At 45.1% G+C, this 16836-nt stretch overlaps 1 protein-coding gene across 2 annotated transcripts in view; it reads right to left on the reverse strand.

Moving 5' to 3' along the window:
- The window catches only part of IVNS1ABP (influenza virus NS1A binding protein), a 51611-nt gene that overhangs the window by 15008 nt on the left and 19767 nt on the right, over window positions 1-16836 (reverse strand). Inside the window, exons 6-8 of one of the 2 annotated variants that reach the window (XM_073582896.1) lie at window positions 7261-7434; window positions 3326-3451; window positions 679-786 (exon numbers count right to left, since the gene is read on the reverse strand). In XM_073582896.1, coding sequence (XP_073438997.1) covers window positions 679-786; window positions 3326-3451; window positions 7261-7434 — 408 coding nt within the window. The remainder of the gene's footprint in view (window positions 1-678; window positions 787-3325; window positions 3452-7260; window positions 7435-16836) is intronic. The other variant, XM_073582897.1, reaches the window with a different exon arrangement.

Genomic DNA, 16836 nt, shown 5'->3' on the forward strand with positions numbered 1-16836 from the left:
AATTCAATAAGAAGGCAGTACTCCTGTTGGATCCACTCCTCAGAAGTGTAGAATTCAATAAGGCGGCAGTACTCCTGTTGGATCTATTCCTCAGGAGCGTAGAATTCAGTAAGAAGGCAGTATTCCTGTTGGATCTATTCCTCAGGAACATAGAATTCAATAAGAAGGCAGTACTCCTGTTGGATCTATTCCTCAGGAGTGTAAAATTCAATAAGGCAGTACTCCTGTTGGATCTATTCCTCAGGAGCGTAGTTGCCCAACAGTGGTAAGAAAAGCAGCAGTGGTAGAGGGAATAATGGGAAGCAGGGCGCTCTCCTCAGGACCAGACTTGCTGATGGGTCTGGTTTACTCATAATGCTCAGAGAAGCTAAAGCAGCACAACCTTTTGTGCCATTTTGGATACTAGCACCATAGCTATAATACGCATCCTTTACACAGATCAGCTATTGGAGAGGTCTTCTATGATGTCTCTGGGGTGCAGGTGAGGTTACATGATCGACCAGTCAGCGTCAGGAGGAAAGTACTTTACTACGTACAGTAGTCAAGCAGGACTTCTATACTCTGCACTATCTGGGCTTATTACACACTGAGCCATGACTAGAAAATTGCAAAACTGCATTCTAGTGAGCTGCTCTAGAACTTACAGCGATGTTACTACTCCAGGTGAGGGAACTGTACCTGAACCAACTGTATACCATCTTCATCAGCAGAAAATATGTCATTGTTGCCACCAAGGACATTCCCGTCAAGCAGCTTGTGATCAGCTGAGTAATACAAAGTTTGCACCTGGAAAACAATAAAAGATACACCCATATGGATACCGTTCCTTTAACAAAGGTGCTTTTTTACTGCAGAATTTCCACTTCCTGCCATCTTCACTTTCTTTACTCTCCAATTTGGAGGGGGAAAAAAATAAACACTTTGGCGGCACAAGTTCTCCCAAAGCCTCAGGTCAGCTTCACTTCTATATCTTCATTGTCCAAAACTCAATAAAAGGGTATGAAGGGGAAAAAAAAAAAAATCAAAAGAAAAAGGATATTCTAGTGCAGGATAATATGATGGGGGCACAGAGGAAGAAGAAGAAAACATCAAATATAGCAATACACAAAGAGCTTAAAATAATGCATCTCGGTACAGAACAGTTAAAGTCTACAGATAAAGGAAAAGTTACATCTAAACAAAGTTGTAAAAAAGGTAAAGAAAAGGAAATCTTACTGGTGTGAAAATATAAATGTATGTGATAGTACTGAAAGCATTGATGCATGATGTACATCGAGTGATCAGGAGTGGATACAGGCAATTTTTTTTTTTTTTTTTTACAGGTTATAATTTTACAACAGTTTAACTGAATGGAATTTCTACTTTGTGACGGTGGCATGCAGGAACATGGCGGCAGAAGGGGAGCACACAATTATTTCATGCAATTGAGAAAAAAACATTATAAAATCCTCAGTCTGTATGCAAAGACTGCCCATTAATCTGGTGGGCTCTACACAACCAAGAAATAGGCCTCACACCCACTCAAAACAAATCTCCCTACAAGTTTTTAGACAATTAGTGAATGGAGCACAAAACTCTATCCACATGGAAGAGGAACAATCTGCACAGATGAGGGCATCCACCCTAGCGGCTTTATTGCACATTTATACCAGAGACCTCTCTTTCAGCAGCCGGTAAATAGAGCCCTTAAAACTTGTGAGATGTGGTCACCCATTGTTTTTTCTCCATTCTTGCAGCTTCCAGAATTTCTACACAGGAAAGGTTCTCTACTATAGCCAAACTTTTAGCACATAACTTGCAGACATTACAGCGAGTCGCAGGTTGTATTACAGATAAGATTATTTAAAAACAGTTGCTTTTCTCTTATATAGAGAGTGTGAAAGAGCTTGTGAGTGATTGGTTTTTAAGTGTGATTTGACTTTATTGTGTGACTGGTGATTCAGTGACTTTGGTTCAGGGAGTTTAGAAGAGAGGAATTTGTACTGAATCACTGTATTTACTTGTCTATTTGCTTCATATTTGTGTCTTGGCAATCCCCATTAGGAAAAGTGCCCCATCATTGACAATGTAGTCCAGGGTACATCTCGCCTCATGTAGGATATCCTTAACCAGCCATTTAAGGGCGCATACTGTTGTGCGACACGGATTACCGAACGGTGGGTTGTCTTCCTGGTACTCGAGAGTTCGGCACATCGCTGATCAGGTTGACAGACTACTGAGAGGGGCTGGCGAAGACCCAGCAGTCATGGTGCACAACAACACCAATGACAAAGTTAGAGGTAGGTGGAAGGTCCTTTGAGATGATTTCAGAGAACTGGGCTCCAAGCTTGAAGCAAGGACCTCCAAGGTATTTTTTTTTTTTTTAAATACTGCCTGTTCCACAAGTCATGCCAAAGAGGTAGCAGGAGATTAGGGAGGTGATTATTTGGCTCAGGAACTGATGCAGGAAGGAGGATTTTCTGGTGAACTAGGCTGACTTTTCTGTTGGCTACAGAAGAGAAATGAGAGGAACCAGATAATGGAAAGTGCAGAACGCTCTGCAGTTCTGGAAACCGGAGTGCCAAGCTCACAGACACAGATGATCACTTTTGCAATATTCTAATGAAATGTTAAATTGAAAGAGCAGGCATTCGGAAACAGCAGCAGGAATAATTGTGCGTCACCCTTCCTAAACCGCGCTCTTACATAACGTTCCTACACATACAAGGAGTGCTACGTATCTAGGATGTGCCTTTCAGTGCATGAGTAAGATTAGAAGCTGCCTCTGATTATAACGTTCAGACATTTGTAATCTAACAATGGACTGTGGTATAATCCACACTGATCCTGTAAAAGGAGTAAACACGGTTAAATCATCATCATGGTTCTCTGCCCACAGCGGATTTTCTTAGAAGGGCTAGGGCAGACTGGTGCTTCATTACGTTCTATTAACCTTGATGTATCTTCGTTGATCTTCAGTCTTGGGTATCCTACTTTTGTTAAATAACCTACGGAAAGATAATCAATGGGGAGGAAAATCTGTTAGAAAGTTTCATCATAATGGAGTCAAGTTCAAGCAAACCTGTAAGAAAACATTAGAAGACTACAGTGATTTAAGACAAACAAAACCCTCAGCACTTACACAAACTGAAAAAGAAGATAAATTAAAGCATTGTATAAAAAAAAAAAATAAGAATTCTTCTCACCTTTAAACCTACCAGATCTCTACTGAAAACAGAAAGTCTCTTTATTTTGGGCTCTGATCATCATAAAAGGACAATTTCAATTAGTTTTAAAAAGTTCTGCTACCATGCTATGCGCCTAACACCATTTATGTAGGACTAACCTCGTCCATCAGGGATTCCAAACTTTCTCCATGTTCCCATATGCTGCGCTGGACCCAGTTGATTACCTTTGTGTATAATTTGCCATTGCTCGGAAGGGAAACATTTTCCTCAATCATTATTTCCAGCTATATGGAAAAAAAATGGATAAATTATTAGAAGAGGAAAATAAGAGGAGAGGAATAAGTAACTGTTTGTCATCAGAAAGGATTCCCCTTTCCTCAGATGTTATGATGGTCAGAAGAGCATAGCCTGGATTTGTTATGCTCCTATTCTGATCTCGTCAAAATGGATCAAACAAAAAAAAAAAAACCTGATGTGTAAGAGATTTTAGAGCAACTAATTAGGTAGATTTTTTTTTTTTTTTTAAATTGATCATATTTGTCCATAACAGCAATATGATCTCACAGGCAACTTTTCCTTATATATCAAGTTAGAGAGTCCTCCAGCCATATTCCAGATACAAATGCTAATCTTTATTCCCACAAAATTAAAACAGACAGCCTAAAGTACATCCAAATATTGTATCTCCATTTCCACTGCAACTCAATCCTTAGTCCTTTAAGACATGAACGAGGACCGAGTTGCAGTCTGGAAAGTGCAGGAAAAGAACATACAATACTTGGATGTACTTGAGATGACAATTTTTTAATTGTTGGAATAAAGCTTACTATTTTATCCAGAATATGGCTGGAGGATTACCTTGATCTTCACTGTGCCACATCGGACAGGAGTGGTTTCTTCAGCGCTGATTATTGCGGCCTTTTCTAGGGCGAGCTGGTTTCTATGTACCCGTTAACGTTTCCATATACACAGGTTGGTTATGAGAAAACACTACCTAGGATGGATTACTGCGAGTGAGCAACTACTGCCCAGAGAACAGAATACTTAAATTATGTTTTTGCATGTAGAGAAATGTTGCTATTGAGAACACAACCACCCAGGAGAGAGATATTCCCATCTTGTAATATTAGGGTATGCCAACCCCATGATCGGTCAGAGCACAACCTCTGGGATCTCTGTGCACTCAGCTATAGTGTGAGCTTTTTGACACTATTCAAAAAACCCCTCAGGGGTCAAATGTTGCACACAGCCTAGAGAGTATCCCACATAAAGTCAATTAAAACATAACCTTTAATGAACCATTAAAAGGACATAACACACAAACACATTATAAAAAAGTGCTCATGTGAACCAGTGCTCAATAAAAAATGGTTTGGTCTCACCATTGGTATTAGATATGGCACTCCAGCATCAGGGCGTATCCTGCTGGAGAGACGATCCACTCATGGGGAGCTGAGACATGGGAAAACCTGTGTTAATGTGAAGTGTTCCCCTACACTCCCTGTCATGCCTCAGCGTTACTCCTGTCCTAACAAGGACAGGCCCCAAGTGGATCCTGTAGTGGACACCCCCACTGATAAGGGGAAAAATAGACAGAAGCTCCCTACGCGTTTCTTCCCCAATGGTGGGGATTCATCAGGGGAGTCAAATAGATATAAAGCAGTAGGAAAGGATATATAGAATTAGTGTTATCCATTAAGTGCACAGGCCCTTCAGTGGCGAGGTGCCTAACAAACTAGGGTGACTGTCACTACCAAGTGGAGTCCTGGAGGGGAGAGCACATGGACTCTTGATAAAGACTCCATTATTGGTATGCCCCAGCGTCTGACATCAGATCGCAAACTGCTACTGATATTAACCCCCTGCATTCCATCAGCTGGTACCGATATTAACCTCCTGTTTTACAAAATGCAGGACACATGCAAGGAAACGGCCATATTCCCCATTGTTTCTAATATCATATTTCATGCGTCCAAAGTGTGAATGGTCTCATAAAAAGGTTATATTCCAAAATACAGGACGCGTGAAACAGAAACTGCCACAGTGCACATAATTACCAGAATCTCACTGAATGCGATCAGAATGTGAATGGTGTCCTAGGGAAATATATACAGCTGCTACTGATATTAACCCCCTGCATTCCATCAGCTGCTTCCGATATTAACCTGTTTTCCAAACTGCAGGATGCATGCAGGGAGACGGCCATATTACCCATTGTTTCCAATATCCTATTTCATGCGTCCAAAGTCTGAATAGTATCATAAAAAGGTTAATGCAGCCTCCTCCTATGTTCCAAAATATAGGACTGCCGCTGTGCACATAACTACCAAAATCGCATTGAATGCGATCAGAGTGTAAATGGTGCCCTAGGGCAATAAAAGCAGCTGCTACTGATATCTCTCCAGCAGGATACGCCCTGATGCTGGAATGCTATATCTAATACCAATGGGGAGACCAAACCATTTTTTATTGAGCACTGGTTCACATGAGCACTTTTTTGTAATGTTTTTGTGTGTTATGTCCTTTTAATGGATCATTAAAGGTTATGTTTTAATTGACTTTATGTGGGATACTCTCTAGGCTGTGTGCAACTCTGGGATCTCCACCAATCCGGAGAATGACAAGGCAGCGGAACTGGTGTAACTCCCAGTAAGATTTCCCTGCAGAGCAGTGCTAGGGGATTTCCTTCCCAGGTCCAGCAATGTGTCCGAAGCTGAGCACGATGTACACATTGCATTCAGCTCCCTGCCTGGACTCCTCTTACAGATCAGTGAGGCAATGAATTTCTGCAGAGTGCTCTCCATTATAGAAGTCCGAAAGCCATGGACACAAAGCAGTCCGCTTCCACTCCTGATCAGACAATTCTGTACAGGGCAATGTGACGACAGCATCTGGTCTTAATTCTCCAGATATCTCTTTCCAGTAGCACAAGAGACAGACTATTATTCAGAAGTCTGAATGTGACTCTAGTTTTTCTTCAGGTTGGTCAAAAACCATAGACTATTGTTTGAAGGCTTTGAATTGGTGAATGGCTGCTGTTTGGCTCTTATATCACTTATATTAGCTCCTACAGGTTATCATCTGCTATCTTTGCAAGAGAGGGACGCAGAGCTATTGAGAAAAAAAAAAAAAGTTATGTTTGCAAATAGGTTGATTGTATTGAGTCCATGTAGCTTGTGGACTTGCAAACAGAGGACAAACTATGCAGATTGATTTCCTTTAATCCTGTGGAAAAATGCCTGGATAAGACCTATGAACTATAAAGGGGGGGGGGGGGGATGTGCCACGGCCATAGGTGGAGGAGTCCAGATCTGCTCCATTAACCATCACTGAATCCATGGATACGTTTGGGGAAGCCAGGTTGAGATCCACCGGTCACCTGACCCCCCACGGATATGTTAAGAGAACGCAGGTTGGGACAGTCAGGTCACCTAGCTCCATGGAGACGTTCGGAGAAGCCAAGTTAGGACCATCCGGTCACATGCCTCAATGGACTGTCAGTTTCCCAAGTTTGTCATTAAATCCTCTCTGTGGGTGCACACCAAAAGCAGGGTAGTCAGCCCTGGAAGTCAAAAGTCACAGCTGCTCTAATCTTGTCGAGTCAGCGGAAAGGGGAGATTCTAATTTTGCACCATCTTGAGTATTTTTCTGGGGCTGTTCTATATATTATTGTCTCTGTGGTTCAATAACGTATTGCCACACTGTTTTACTCTCACCCTGTGTTGTCTGAGTAGTATTATGCACACAAGAGAGTGGGCGTTCAGTGGGATGTGCCCTGGTCCAGGCAGTCTCGGGCCAGCAGACAAAGTACCCAGTGACCCTTGTGTCTCCACAGGCAGTAAGAGAGAAAGTCTCTGATGTGTCACAGCGCTGTTTGTGTGCTCCTACGTGGACTAGAACATGCATCCACTTAGGAAGGTTTTCTCTTCTAGCTATAAAGTGCATATAATAATGACATTTGATGGCCTCCCTCAAGGATATTAGCTATAGTGGTTCCAGTGCTTTAAAATAACCAGGAAAGCTAAAGAGTAGGCCAAGAAGTTCATCAAGATCCTCTTCAAGGCTAAACGTAACATTCACACTCTGAACTCACCTTAAGACGTGGAAGTTTAAGAAAATCGTCTTGTTCAGATATTTCAAGAAGATGCTCCTGTATATAGCAGTCAATTTTACTCAGCAGGCGCCAGTCTCCCATGGAGTTCACAAAGTTACGGTAAGATATACAGCTCGGCATATCCATTTTGGATATTAAATAATCTCCACAAACCTATTGGGAAAGAAATATATTATATTTAACTTTTTAGCAGATATTTGCACTTGTGGTTGCCAAAATGAAGTGTCCCTAGATGAGTAGAAGAATTCATGGTATGTTTTCAATCTTATTTCCAGTTGACAGTCCATGCATAACGGTGTTCCGATAATGCGGTCATTTCTCATCTTTAGTCACACATTTACATCAGACAATGGCGAGAGCATGCCACTGCTGAAGAAACAATGTCTGCACGATCTGCAACATCACCTACCTGCACAGCAATGCTACAGTCTCTGGAAAAAGTATTCATATTCTGAACTTTGCATATGTTGCATCACGCTACGCCCACAAACTTAAAAGGGTTTTTATTTTGGGATTTTATGTGATATACCGACACAAAGTAATAAGTATTTGTGAAGCGTAAAGGAAATACATGGGTTTCCTATTTTAAAAATATAACTCCGAAAATTGTGACGTGCATTTGTATTCAGCCCCCTGTAGTCTGATGGAATTCACGCAATTAGCCAATCGAGTCCACCTGTGAGTAATTTATTCTCAGTGTAACTACAGCTGCTCTGTGAACGCCTCAGAGGTTTGTTTGAGAACATTAAATGGGATGTCCAGGACATGGGGGAGGAAAAAAAAAAAAAGACGGCTAAGCACTAACCGATGCACTGCCGCTACCTACCTGCCTATTGTACCCGACGACGTTCTCCCCCGGAACAGAAAAGTCACAGATTTCCACTGACATCACATCAGCAGAGCGGCAGCTTCTTTTCCTGTTGATAGGGCGGGACTACTGGTGTCATGCTGATCGACAGCTGGCTCCCTGCTGCCTAAGGGTTCTATTACACTTGCCGTGTTTTTACGGGACGTTTTTGAGGCCCGTACAAATTCATCGGAGTGCCGTGTGCCGTATATACGGCGGTGAAAAAAATATCCAGCTTGCCCGATATTTTTCACGGTTCACAGACAAAGCCGCAATACATTTCAATGGTACCGCAAAAACAACGGTAGCTTGTTTTTGTGGTACCCAGTTTTGGAATCGAGGTGTTTTTTTTACAGCCCGATTTTGCGAGAGACTGCAAAAATCACAGCAATACGGCCCGCAAAAATGGCCCACAAAAACCTCGGTAAGTGTAAAAGAAGCCTTACTGGTGAACGCTGCCTGTCAAATCAGTATGACACCAGTAGTCTCATCCTGTCAACAGGAAGAGAAACTGCTGCTCTATTGGGCAGGGAGTAGTTCAATCTCCAGCAGGAGCTGGTAATGACCAGTGCTACGTACAACAAGCAGATAGTTACCTCTGTTAGCAACTACATGCCTTTTAGTGCTAAGACACCTTTTTTTAAAGTCCCCGATAACCCCTTTAAGGATCAAACAACATCAAGAAAACTAAGAAACACACCACACAGCCAGATAAGTCAGGGGTAAAGACGTAGTGAAAAATAAAGCAAGGTTACGTTATTAAAAAAAAAAAAAAAAAAAAAAAGCCCAAGCTGTGAACATCTCACAGAGCACTATTCAATCAACCAAAAATGGAAGGAGTATGGCACAACTGAGAACCTACGAAGATATGGCTATCCACCTAAACTGGCATCCCAAGCAAGGGGAACACTAATTGGAGAAGCAGTCAAGAGACCCATGGTCTCTTTGGAGGAGCTGCAGAGATCCACAGCTCAGGTGTCAGAATCTGTCCACAGGACAACTATGAGGCCATGGCACACTGAGTTTTTTACCTCAGTATATGCAAGCCAAAACAAGGACTAAGAATCAGGGAAAAGTATAATAGAAACAAATGCAAGCAACAATTCTGCATTTTTTTACCCACTCGTGGTTTTGGCTTACAATACTGAGGTAAAATACTGAAAGTGTGAACGTGGCCTTAGTCATATATGCCATAATTCTTTATGAAAGAGTGGCAAGAAGAAAAGAATTTTTGAAAGCAAGCTATAAGTCCTTGCTCGTTTGCAAAAAGCCATGAACAGGACTCAGCTATCATGTGGAAGAAAGTGCTCTAGTTAGATGAGACCAAAATAGAAGTTTTTGGGCTACATGCAAAATGCTATGTGTAGTAAAAAAAACTAGCACTGCACATCATTCCAAAAACACCATCCCCACTGTCAAACATGGTGTTGGCAGCATCATGCTGTGGGGATGCTTTTCTTCAGCAGGGACAGGTAAGCTGGTCAGAGTTGATGGGAAGGATGGAGTTAAATACAGGGCAATCCTGGGAGCAAAATCTTTTAAAGGCTTCAATAGACTTAAGACTTGAGTGTAGGCTCATCCTCCAGCAGGACAATGACCCTGAACATGCTGCCAGAGGTAAATGGAGTGTTTAGGACAAAGCATAGTCGTGTGTTTGAATGGCTTAACCCCTTCCTGACATCTGACGTACTATCCTGTCCGTAGGACCCGGGCCCCTATGCCCATGGACGGGATAGTATGTCATAACGATCAGCGGCGCTCACAGGGGGATGCTCCCTTCCGGAGGGAACTGGCCTGAGAACGACCTTATCCTGATGGAGGATTAGGTACGGGGAACGACAGGATAAGGCTGCCAGCTCAGAAACTCTCCTAATGGAAGTGATGGCGATCAGGAAAGTTACCTTCCATGAGAGGAGGGAAAGAGGAATGTCCTGGATAGGCTCGAACGGCGCCTTTTGGAGAGCGCCAAGAACGAGATTGAGATCCCACGGATCTATTTGAGAATGAGGAGGAGGAGCCACGTGGGCGACCCCCTGGAGGAAAGTCTTAACTTGCGGTAAGGGAGCCAGATCCATCTGGAAAAGAATCGACAGAGCCGAGACCTGGCCTTTGAGGGTACTGAGGGAAAGGCCCGCATCTAAGCCGGACTGGAGAAAGCCAAGTATGGATGGAATGGAGAACGACAACGGAAAAACCTTGTTATCGCCGCACCAACGGAAAAAAGCCTTCCAGTACCTATGGTAAATGTGGGAGGAGGCTGGTTTTCTAGCTCTGATCATGGTCTGAATGACCTGGTTGGAAAAACCTGATTCTCTCAGAATCGCGGCCTCAACGGCCATGCCATTAAACTCAGAGACTGAAAATTCTGGTGGTAAAGGGGGCCTTGAGAGAGAAGATCTGGACGTTCTGGAAGCCCTCCAGGGGACGTCCGCGAGCATGTTCACCAGCTTAGCGTACCAAGGACGTCTTGGCCAGTCTGGAGCCACCAGAATTACTGGGATGCCTTCTGATTTTATTTTCTTGACCACCCTTGGGATCAGGGCAAGAGGAGGAAACAGGTAAGGACATTGGAACTGAGGCCACGGAATTACCAGGGCGTCGCAACCGACGGCTAGAGGGTCCCTGGACCTGCCTACGAAGTGAGGAACTTTGTAATTCATCCGAGATGCCATGAGATCGACGTCCGGGGTGCCCCAACGCGGGCATATCTGACTGAAGACTGCGGGGTGAAGGGACCATTTGCCTGACGCTAGGCCCTGGCGACTTAGGAAGTCGGCTGCCCAATTTTCTACTCCTGGAATGTGAACGGCGGAGATCACCGGAACATAACGCTCTGCCCAACGCAGAAACTTTGACACTTCTGTCATTACCTGCCTGCTGTGAGTACCGCCCTGGTGGTTTATGTACGCCACGGCCGTGGCTTTGTCCGATTGAATGCGGACTGGTTTGCCTACAAGGAGAGGCTGCCAGCAGAGGAGGGCAAGGAAGATCGCTCATATTGAAAGAAGGTTGATGGTTAGAAGAGTCTCCTGGCCGTTCCAACGTCCTTGGGCCGTTTTCCGATGGAAAACCGCCCCCCATCCTAGAAGGCTGGCATCGGTGGTGATGACTTGCCACTGAGGCGGAAGAAAGGACCTTCCCTGTAGAACGGACGCCGGTATTGTCCACCAAGTCAGAGATTGCCTTACTCTGAGAGGAAGGAGTATGAGACGGTCCAGAGAAACCAAGGTCTTGTCCCAGGCTGAAAGGAGGGACAACTGGAGCGGACGAATATGAAATTGTGTGAAAAGCACTGCCTCCATGGAAGCTATCATCTTCCCCAGGACCCTCATGCAGGACCGAAGGGGAATGGGCCTCGACCGTTTTAGGGATCGGATACCCTTGCAAAGGGCTGAGAATATGTCCCTCGGAAGAAACACCCAGGCTAGGACTCGTGTCGAACTCCATGCCCAAAAAGGTCAGACGCTGAGTAGGGTGCAGGATGGACTTCTCTTTGTTGACTATTCAACCTAGGTGGGTGAGAGTGTCCAGAGTTATCTGAAGACTTTGAAGACAGTCTTGGCGGGACGAGCCCTTGATCAACAGATCGTCCAGATAAGGGATAATGAGAATCCCCCTGGAGCGAAGAATTGCCATGACTGTTGCCATCACCTTCGTAAAGACACGGGGAGCGGAGGCTAGACCGAAGGGGAGGGCCGTGAACGGATAGTGATTTTCCTGAAATCGCAAAGCGGAGATATCTCTGATGTTGCACACAAACAGGGATGTGAAGATAGGCATCCTGTATGTCCACAGAGCAAAGGAACTTTCCGGGTTCCATCGAGGCTATCACCGAGCACAGGGACTCCATCTTAAAGTGGAGGATCACCATGTGGCGATTGAGCAACTTGAGGTCCAAGATTGGGCGAAGGGAAGTCTTTTTTCGGGACTACGAAAAGATTCGAGTAAAACCCTGAAAACCGTTCGTTTGAAGGAACGGGAAAGATAACTCCGGCGGAAAGAAGGGAGGAGACGGCCCGAAGGAACCCTGGAGTCTGGGACTGCTGTCTTGGAGGTCGAGACAGGAAAAAACGTCTTATGGGGGAGAAAATTCGATTTTGTATCCGGATCTGATGATTTCTCTGACCCAAGCGTCGTTGACAACAGACAGCCACGCGTCTATGAAAGAAGAAAGTCTGCCTCCCACCCTGGAAGAACTTCCAGGTGGGGGTGACCCGTCAATTGGAGGAAAATCTACCGGAGCGGGATCCTGACGACCTGGAGGGTTGGCCTCTTGATTTCCAGTGGGGAGCGGGTTTATAAGATGGTTTTCTCCGCTCCCTGGAGGTAGAGGGCCGGTCCTGCTGAGATGATCCTTCCGCGGCAGAGAAGGGGCGAAAGGACCTAAACGGCCGAGAAGCTTTTCTGTTGAAGAAGCGTTTAGGCCGAGACTGGGGAAGGGAAGTACTTTTACCTCCAGTGGCATCAGAAATTATCTGATCCAGTTTGGCTCCAAAGAGCCTAGAACCGTGAAATGCTAGGTTGGTGAGCGACTTTTTAGAGGTAGTGTCCGCGTTCCATGCCTTTAACCAAAGGATACGGCGTATGGCTACTATGTTGCTGTTAGCTCTTGCTGCGCACCCCGCTGCATCCAAGGAGGCAGCCAAGAGGTATTTACCCGCATGATTAATCTGGTTTGCTAAATCTGCCAACTCATCTTGAGGAGCTGACGCTAAGATGCCTTTGCAAAGCATTTTTGCCCAAGCTGAAATGACTTTCACCACCCAGGAGGAGGAGAAAATAGGGCAGAGAATGGCACCGGATGCCCCAAAAATCGATTTAGCCAGTGATTCTATCTGCCTGTCTGTTGGATCTTTAAGAGATACCCCGTCCGGAAGAGACAGAACCGTCTTAGAGGAAAGACGGGAAACTGGTGGATCCACTTCGGGAGCTTTTGTCCATTTTGTGAGAAGGTCCACATCAAAGGGATATAGGACGTCTAAATACCTGCGGCCCGAGAAACGTTTCTCCGGGTGTTCCCAGTGTTTGGTTAAAATCGTCTCGAACTCTTTGTGATTAGGAAAGGTTCAGGAGGCAGGTTTCGCTCTTTGAAGGGGACAGAGCAGTCCTGGAGGGGCGCCTTGTCTTCCTTTATTTTGAGCGTATGAAAAATAGCCGATATGAGACTATCTATCATGTCCTGTGTTTTAGACATGTTGTCTGCCTCCGAGTCAGATCCCGATTGGGAATCATCGTCTGACCTCAAGTCGTCTTCTGAGGAAGGAGAAGAGGAAAGACGCCTGGTTGGAGCGGGACCTTGTGAGCTGGAAGAAGAGCCAGACAGAACCCGCTTCCTAGAAATCCTACCCAGTCTGTCCCTCTGGAGGTCGCGGTCAGGTGCAGACAACTCACCGTGAGGCGGTCGGCGCACAAGTCGCTGTAGATAGCTGAGGTAATCGTTCTAAGACCTGGACCAGGGACTGAGACACCTTAGTCAGGTCAGAGACCGACTGAGACATTGCAACGGCCCACTCTGTTGGAGGGGATTTATCTCATCTCGGGACTCGGGGTGGTCCAGTGGGGCAGACATAGTGGAAGGTCTGCAGGACGGGCAGAAGGGAGACGACTGACCTGACGCCCACTTCTTTTCACAGCGCGCGCAGGCGTAGTGAGTAACGGAGGGTCTAGGATAAATAGCCCTTGCAGGGTTAAGCATATGTACAGACTGCAGAATTATAGCAGCAACTATTGAGAGAATACTGCAGGGCGTGAGGGAGTACTGCCAAGGAGGGCTAATTAGGGCTCAGAAAAATAAGAGCCTACTGTGTCCAGCTTGTTAATGTAATGCGCAGCACACAGCCGATGTGTCCCCCAAGCTGAGATCCAAGGTGAGTCCCACACGAGGTCCCAGGGAGCCGCAGGACCTTAGCGATGGGCGGTGCTGGACGGCAGAGAAGCGCGATTGGCTGTAGGATGCGGGGGGTGCGGATGAGGAGAGGAGCTACTAAAAGAAAGTAGCTCTATGATAGGCTAGGAAAAGGCGCCAACAGAGCGCACGCAAGGCAGGGGGCGTGAACAGGCGAAGGACGCTGAAGCGAAAGTTAAAGTAAAAAACGCGCTGCCGGTTTCGCGCCCCCCGGGACTCTCACTCAGAACCGATGCCCGAGATGCCGCTGACATGAGCGAGGTAAGGGGATTTGGACCCGCTGTTTGCGGCTTCAATACCGAACCCCCCTGTGGGTGAAGAGTTTGAGAGGCGCGCGCCTGCCAAAAAATGGCGGGAATTTCAAAGGTGGAATGGACCAAGTCAGCTATGAACGGCGCCGACCTCAGTGACTTCCATGTGAAGCGAGCCTGGGGCTGGAGGGAGCATTAGAGCGCTTACCTGACGTCCACATGCTTCCCTGAGGAGGATGACCGCAGGGGCCCACTTTGAGGGGAGGCCGCTGGGAATGAGGATCCTCTGACCCCGCACCATGTCCAAATAGTGTAGAAGACGGCGCCAAACATTTTGCCAGAAGGGATAGTCACCGCCGTTGACCGCCGTCTTCCTCTCAGCCCAGTCCCGGGAGAGGGGTGAGGAGGGGAAATCGGCTAGGACCGGCCACCTGCCGTCAGCCCGTAGCACCCGAAGGTGATAGGGAAAAGTTCCTGCCTGCGGTCCTGAGAGTTGCGATGTGGGTAACACCCCATTGCTCGCTCAGCCGCCTGATATGGGAAAGCAGGGTGAACATTTACCCCGTTTCCCGAAGCTGAATCTGAAAAATAAATGGGAAAACATTAATACACTCCTAGAAAGGAAAAAGGATTTGTTAACTGCGGATCTGGGGAGATCCCGCTCCGCCTCCTACAGACACTAAGCACAAACTGAGGTACTTTGTGCCTGTCGGTGGGTGTATACTGCCGGGGAGGAGCTATTTTTCCTTTTTTTGCATAGTGTCAGCCTCCTAGCAGCAGCAGCCTACACCCATGGTAATCTGTGTCCCCCAATGAAGCGATAAAGAAATATGATTTTTAATTGTACGGCTGTACGTTATAAACTTCTGTGAAGCCCTTGGTGGTTCAAAGTTCTCACCACATATCTAGATAAGCTCCTTGGGGGGGGGGGGGTCTAGTTTCCAAAATGGTGTCATTTGTGGGGGGGTTTCCACTGTTTTTGCGCATCAGGGGCTTTCCAAACGCGACATGGTGTCCGATCTCAATTCCAGCCAAAAAAGTCAAATGGCGCTGCTTCCCTTCCGAGCTCTGCCATGCGCCCAAATAGTGGTTTACCCCCACATATGGGGTATCAGCGTACTCAGGACAAATTGCACAATAACTTTTAGGGTCCTGTTACCCTTGGGAAAATAAAAATTGGGGGTGAAAAGATCATTTTTGTGGAAAAAATATGATTTTTTAATTGTATGGCTGTAAGTTATAAACTTCTGTGAAGCCCTTGTGGGTTCAAAGTTCTCAACACATATCTAGATAAGTTCCTTGGGGGGTTTAATTTCCAAAATGGGGTCACTTGTGGGGGGTTTCCACTGTTTAGGCACATCAGGGGCTCTCCAAACGTGACATGGCGTTCGATCTGAATTCCAGCCAATTTTGCATTGAAAAAAATCAAACCGCGCTCCTTCCCTTCTGAGCTCTGCCATTCGCCGAAACAGTGGTTCCCCCCCACATATCAGGTATCAGCGTACTCAGGACAAATTGCACAATAACTTTTGCAGTCCAATTTCTCCTGTTACCATTGGTAAAATTAAAAAAAAAAAAAAAAAAAATGGGACCTGAAGTAATTTTTTTGTGAAAAAAATATAAAATGTTCTATTTTTTTTTTTTAAACATTCAAAAAATTCCTGTGAAGCACCTGAAGGGTTAATAAACTTCTTGAATGTGGTTTTGAGTACCTTAAGGGGTGCAGTTTTTAGAATGGTGTCACTTTTGGGTATTTTCTATCATATAGACCCCTCAAAGTGGCTTCAAATGTGATGTGGTCCGTAAAAATAAAATGGTGTTGCAAAAATGAGAAATCGCTGGTCAACTTTTAACCCTTATAACTTCCCCCCCAAAAAAAATTTGCTTCCAAAACTGTGCTGATGTAAAGTAAACATGTGGGAAATGTTACTTACGTTTTTTGTGTGCCATATCTCTGTGATTTAAGGGCATAAAAATTCAAAGTTGGAAAATTGCGAAATTTTTGCCAAATTTCTGTTTTTTTCACAAATAAACGCAAGTTATATCAATGAAATTTTACCCCTATCATGATGTACAATATGTCACGAGAAAACAATGTTAGAATCACGGGGAACCATGGAAGCGTTTCAGAGTTATTACCTCATAAAGGGACAGTGGTCAGAATTGTAAAAATTGGCCCGGTCATGAACGTGCAAAACACCCTTGGGGGTAAAGGGGTTTAAGTCCAGACCCATTGAGAATGTTCGGAAAGTCTTGAAAATTGCTGTTCACAGACACCTCCATCCAATTTCACTGAGCTAGTTTGCATAGAAGAATGGGAAAAAAATTTCAGCCTCTGGATATACAAAGCTGATAGAGGCACACCCGAAAAGAATTGCAGTGAAAGGTGGTTCTAAAAAGTATTGACTCAGGGGGGCTGAATACAAATGCACGTCCCAACTTTAAATTTATATTTTAAAACTAATTAGAAATTAATGTATCATTTAATTTATACTGCACAAATACTTGTTGTTAAGTCACAAAATCCCAATAAAATACATTTAAGTTTGTGG

Source organism: Dendrobates tinctorius, unplaced genomic scaffold (genome assembly GCF_039654945.1).
Source record: "Dendrobates tinctorius isolate UK_male_01 unplaced genomic scaffold, ASM3965494v1 ptg000074l, whole genome shotgun sequence".
Classification (NCBI taxonomy): domain Eukaryota; kingdom Metazoa; phylum Chordata; class Amphibia; order Anura; family Dendrobatidae; genus Dendrobates; species Dendrobates tinctorius.